Source organism: Pseudophryne corroboree, chromosome 3, assembly GCF_028390025.1.
Source record: "Pseudophryne corroboree isolate aPseCor3 chromosome 3, aPseCor3.hap2, whole genome shotgun sequence".
Taxonomy (NCBI): domain Eukaryota; kingdom Metazoa; phylum Chordata; class Amphibia; order Anura; family Myobatrachidae; genus Pseudophryne; species Pseudophryne corroboree.
In genome coordinates, this window is record NC_086446.1 from 54,861,526 (window position 1) to 54,867,525 (window position 6,000).

At 47.7% G+C, this 6,000-nt stretch overlaps 1 protein-coding gene across 1 annotated transcript in view; it reads left to right on the plus strand.

The window, feature by feature from the left end:
* The window catches only part of LOC135057480 (nucleolin-like), a 172,802-nt gene extending 167,339 nt beyond the window's left edge, over positions 1 to 5,463 (plus strand). Inside the window, exon 11 of the mRNA XM_063963363.1 lies at positions 5,015 to 5,463. Coding sequence (XP_063819433.1) covers positions 5,015 to 5,048 — 34 coding nt within the window. The 3' untranslated portion in view covers positions 5,049 to 5,463. The remainder of the gene's footprint in view (positions 1 to 5,014) is intronic.
* The last annotated feature ends 537 nt before the right edge of the window (positions 5,464 to 6,000 follow it).

Genomic DNA, 6,000 nt, shown 5'->3' on the forward strand with positions numbered 1-6,000 from the left:
GGCATGTTGTATGATTACCCTGACAAGACGGCTTCAGCCGAGGCTCAGATTTCGATCCTTAAGCAAGGGCAAAGGCCTGTTGAGGTTTACTGTACGGAGTTTCGGAGGTTGGCCCATGATACCCAGTGGAATGACCCAGCCCTAAAACACCAGTACCGAAGAGGTCTTTCTAACCAGATAAAGGACCAACTGGTACAATATCCCTTGCCTGATAGCTTGGATCAGCTCATGCAGTTATCCATCCGGGTGGATAGATGGCTGAGAGAGCGTAGGCTTGAAAGGGAGACTGAGGTTTCCTTCTTTCCCAAGGGAACCTCAGACTCTGAGGAATTTTCCGAGGAGCCTATGCAGATTGGGGCTACCCGTCTCTCCTCGCGTGAGAAGACGCGGAGGAGACAGCAGGGGTTGTGTTTGTACTGTGGGAATAAAGGTCATGTGGTAGTATCATGCACAGAAAAGCCGGAAAACTTCAGGGCCTGAGGGTGATGGGAAATATCCTGTCAGGCCAGAAGTCAGAATTTCCCAAGAAGACTTTTATCATTCCGGTGACCTTGAAGATCCTCGGTCAAACTGTCAAGACTGAGGCCTTTGTTGACAGTGGGGCCGACGGGATTTTTATGGACCGCCAATTCGCCCTGAAACACTCTGTTCCCTTAGTACCCTTGGCATCGGAAATTGAGATTTGTGGGTTAAACGGGGAACCATTATCCCAAGGTAAAATTACCTCTTGCACTAGCCAGATTTCTTTGTTTATTGGAGCCACACATTCTGAAAAATTGTCCTTTTATGTGACTTTCTGTACTTTTGCCCCATTGGTGTTGGGGTTACCCTGGTTAAGGGCCCACAATCCTCAATTTGACTGGGTCTCTGGGGAGATTCTTAGTTGGGGTACTGATTGTTTCAGGAGTTGCTTGAGCCTTCCAGTCAGGCTCTCGCAGCTAAGTTTGCCAGGATTGCCAGGGTGTTATGCAGATTTTGCGGACGTGTTCTCCAAAAAAGTTGCAGAGGTACTACCTCCCCATCGCCCCTATGACTGTGCCATTGATTTGTTGCCAAATGCTAAGCTTCCCAAGAGCAGGTTGTACTCCCTGTCACGTCCTGAGACTCAGGCTATGGCAGAGTACATTCAGGAGAACTTGGCTAAGGGATTTATCAGACCTTCACAGTCTCCAGTTGGGTCGGGGTTCTTCTTCGTGGGTAAAAAGGACGGTTCGTTGCGACCCTGCATCGACTTCAGGGAATTGAACCGTATCACGATTAAAAACTCATACCCACTGCCTCTCATTTCGGTCTTGTTTGACCAGCTTCGTACTGCCACCATTTTTTCTAAGATTGACCTACGCGGTGCGTACAATCTAATCCGAATAAGAGAGGGGGATGAATGGAAGACTGCCTTTAATACCCACTCAGGGCATTATGAATATTTGGTGATGCCTTTTGGGCTCTGTAATGCCCCGGCAGTCTTCCAGGATTTCATGAATGATGTGCTCAGGGAATATTTGGATAGATTTTTAGTTGTATACTTAGATGACATCCTAATCTTCTCCCATTCCCTGGAGGAACATCGGAAGCATGTACACTTAGTCCTCCAGAAACTCAGAGACCACCGGCTTGGGGCGAAGCTGGAGAAGTGCGAATTTGAAGTTCAGCAAATCGCATTTCTAGGATATATTATCTGCCCAGAAGGTTTCCAAATGGAGGGTTCCAAGGTACAGGCAGTCCTGGATTGGGTGCAGCCCACTAGTTTGAAGGCGCTTCAGCGTTTCCTGGGCTTTGCAAATTTTTATAGACGATTTATCGCTGGATTTTCGTCTATAGTGGCGCCCTTGGTGGCACTCACTAAGAAAGGGGCGGATGTTGCTCACTGGTCTTGTGAGGCTAAAGCGGCTTTTGCCCGTCTCAAAAGGGCATTTGTATCGGCCAAGGTGCTGCGTCACCCAGATCCAGAGCGTCCTTTTGTGGTGTAGGTGGATGCCTCTGAGATGGGTATTGGGGCAGTGATTTCTCAGATGGGAGTGTCTGATAATCGCCTTCATCCCTGTGCTTTCTTTTCCCGTAAACTTTCGCCTGCCGAGATGAATTATGACGTGGGTAACCGGGAATTGTTGGCTATTAAGGATGCACTCGAGGAGTGGAGACACTGGCTTGAGGGGGCTAAGTTTGTGGTCTCAATTCTCACCGACCATAAGAATCTGGCATATTTAGAGTCAGCGAAGCGTCTCAATGCCAGGCAGGCACGATGGGCTTTGTTTTTTGTTCGCTTTAATTTTTTGATAACATATCGCCCTGGGTCCAAAAACATCAAGGCTGATGCGCTCTCGCAGAGTTTTGCTCCAATCCAGGAGACCACCGAGGAGCCGTTGCCCATTGTGTCCCCATCATGTATTAAAGTGGGCATTACCCAGGACCTCTTATCATTAGTCCTTAGAGCACAGGAGCAGGCTCCTCCAGACCTTCCGGTAGGTCTTTTGTTTGTGCCTCCTAGGTTAAGACAGCGAGTGTTCCTGGAATTCCATGCCAAGAAGTCGGCAGGTCACCCGGGTATTGCCAGAACTCGGGAGATGCTATCTAGGGTGGTGTGGTGGCCCTCGGTGGCTAAGGATGTGGATCAGTGGGTTCGGGCATGTGACATCTGTGCCTGAAATAAGACTCCTAGAGGGGTTCCTGTTGGCCCATTACATCCACTCTCTATCCCATCTAAGCCATGGACCCACATTTCAATGGATTTTGTGGTGGACTTGCCCAAATCCTCGGGGATGACAGCCATCTGGGTTGTCGTTGACAGGTTTTCGAAGATGGCGCACTTCATTCCACTGGTTGGGCTGCCATCGGCCAGACGCCTGTCTGAATTATTTATGCTGCATGTTGTGCGTCTCCACGGGTTGCCACTTGATGTGGTCTCTGACCGCGGATCCCAGTTTGTGGCCAAATTCTGGAGGGCATTTTGTTCCGATCTCCAGATTTCTGTCAGCTTGTCGTCAGGCTACCATCCGCAGTCTAATAAGCAGACTGAAAGGGTGAACCAGTCCTTGGAGCAGTTCCTCAGGTGTTATGTCTCCAAATGTCAGACTGACTGGGTTGCTCATCTGTCCAAGGCGGAGTTTGCCTATAACAACGCGGCTCACTCTGCTACAGGGGTCTCTCCCTTCCTTTGTGTGTATGGGCATCATCCTAAGGCCAATTCTTTTGACCCCCTGGACTCCACGTCTGGTGGTTCCTCTGTGGTTTCGGTCCTTAGAGGTATTTGGCGGAAAGTGAAGAAAGCCCTTGTGTCTGTGTCATTAGTGACCAATAGGGTTTTTGATAAGCGGAAAAGACCCTGCAGCTTCAAATTAGGAGACTTCGTCTGGTTGTCTACCAAGAATTTTAAGTTGAGACAGCCATCTCATAAGTTAGGCCCCCGGTTCATCGACCCTTATAAGATCACCAGGGTTATCAATCCGGTGGCATTTCAGTTAGATCTGCCCCGTTCTTTGGGTATCAATAAAACATTTCATTCTTCCCTTTTAAAACGGGTGATTAGTAATCCTTCTTCCAGTGGAAGACCTTCCCCTCTTCTGATACGTGGCCAGAGGGAGTTTGTTGTTGAAAGGATTCTTGACTCCAAGATGGTTCGGGGTCGGCTGTCATTTTTGGTGCACTGGAAGGGGTATGGCCCGGAGGAGCGGTCGTGGGTGCGTAGTTGTGATCTTCATTCCCCCAGACTGATACGATCTTTCTTCTCGCAGTTCCCCGATAAACCCGGTGGTAGGGGTTCTTTGACCCATCGTCAGAGGGGGGGTACTGTTAGGGTCTCCTGCCCTGTGCTGCCACGTCGTCATGGCAACCGGGAGACACGTGCTAGCGGAGTAACCTGAGCGCAGCTGATACTCCGGTTCGGGTCTTTTGCTGTGCAGTGGTTACAGGCTCTGTGCACGGCAGGGGATCCGGTGCTGGTTTTTGTGCTCACAGTCTGTGAGGTCTGAGTGGGGCGTGGACAGCACCTGCTTTATAAGACCTCTTCTCAGGTTAAGCAGATGCTGCTGAATCTTTGTTGGTTAGTCAGTTCCTGAAAGATAGCTAGTACTGTGTAGCCTTGTATTTGTTGTTGCTTACTGCAAATAGGCCTGGGGATTTGGTACTACACTCTGCCAATCCAGACCTAGCAGTAAGACTGGAGTCAGTCGTTTAGCTTGCTGGGGTTCTTTTACTACTCTGTGAACTTAGCAAGTTTGCGGCTGTATTCTAAGACTTGCCTGCCTAAATTCTGTCTCACTGTGCAAGGTGTCAGGTGTCAGTTTAGTGGCAGTAAGCTGAACCTGTGCACTGCAAGTGAGAATTAGGATTGTGGAGACTCTCCTTGTGTCTATCATTCCATCTCTGACCAAGGAGTTTACTGCCACACCCGTTGGTAACCCTTTAGGGTTTTTGCTGTTGCCCTTAGCAACAGCATTTCGGGTTCTCTACGTATTAAAACACAACATCTTGCTTTTCCCATCTGAGCATTACTAATACTAGGGAGACACCCAGTTCCTTAGCCTCTGGGCTTCTCTGTTCACTTTGTGTGTATTTTGTTACCCTATCACCTTCTGTGTACGTAATGTCATATTCCCCAGTCTGTCTGTGAGTTCATTTGTTTTGCATACCTATCCGTTCAGACACCAGTACATTCCTGCAGGCACTGGTGTGCATAACAGTTCAAACACCAGTACATTCCTGCAGGCACTGGGGTGCATAACAGTTCTGACACCAGTACATTCCTGCAGGCACTGGTGTGCATAACATTCTGTTGCATCAGCAGGAGGATCCAGCGTTTCAGTGTCGGGTCCTACCAGCAGGGACGGTAAGGGAATGACTTCAAGCCACTCCCACACCTGTCTGTGATTGCCGTGGACACCAGTGATGTAATGACATTAGCCACATCATGTCATCACTACAGGCCTGAAATATTCCAGTTTTCAGAGTATTTTGATTAACAGGTATCGGGATAATGGATACCCCACCCGTAATATACTATCTTGTTGTATATTTTAAGGATCAGTTTTAGTGTGAAGAAGAAGACGAAGTAGAAGACAATGAAGAAGAAGACGAAGAAGATGACAAAAAGGCGAAGAAGAAGATGAAGAAGAATATGAGAAAGATAACATTAAGCTAGAATAGTTTTCATCCATTCTGTAAAACAGTAACCTAATGTTTGAATATAAAGAGATGCTTTTGCTTTAAGGTTATAGGTAATACTGACATTTTTATTCAGAAATAAGTTTTTATGAGAACCAAGGAGAATCACTTATCTCCTGGAACAGTGATGTTTTGAAGAAGAGTAATTGTTTGGGGAACAGAAAATTATTTGGGATTTTAATGTCTCATAATTTCTATGTGTGAGAAATGACACTTATGCTCATGTTTTTGTGACGTGTAACAAATTCTTGTAGATGCCAATAAGAATCGCCAGGCAATAAACTGAGTCTCATCTTGCCGACATAACCCTGTGTGTTGTCTGCTTCCTGGGATTCCCAATTGATTGGTAAACAAATGGTATCGAACAGACAATTGAAGGGACTTGATAGAAGGAGGCTTATCTCCGACAATTACATGGGGGCTCTTTTGCCGGGATCAATGACAGCTACCGACATCAGATGACGACACAACTGCTGGACATATGCAACTACTGACATACCCGGGTGGGCTATTCTGCGCATGCTAAGTATTTTCACACAAAACTATGCAATTTTACACAGGTCTGAGCGACGCTTTTCAGTCGCTCTGCTGATCGGTGAGTGATTGACAGGAAGTGGGTGTTTCTGGGCGGAAACTGAGCGTTTTCCGGGAGTGTGCTAAAAAACGCAGGCGTGTCAGGCTAAAACTCAGGAGTGGCTGGAGAAACGGGGGAGTGGCTGGCCGAACTCAGGGCGTGTTTGTGACGTCAAACCAGGAACTAAACGGACTGAGGTGATCGCAATCTAGGAGCAGGTCCGGAGCTACTCAGAAACTGCAGGGAAATATTTAATAGCAGAACTGCTA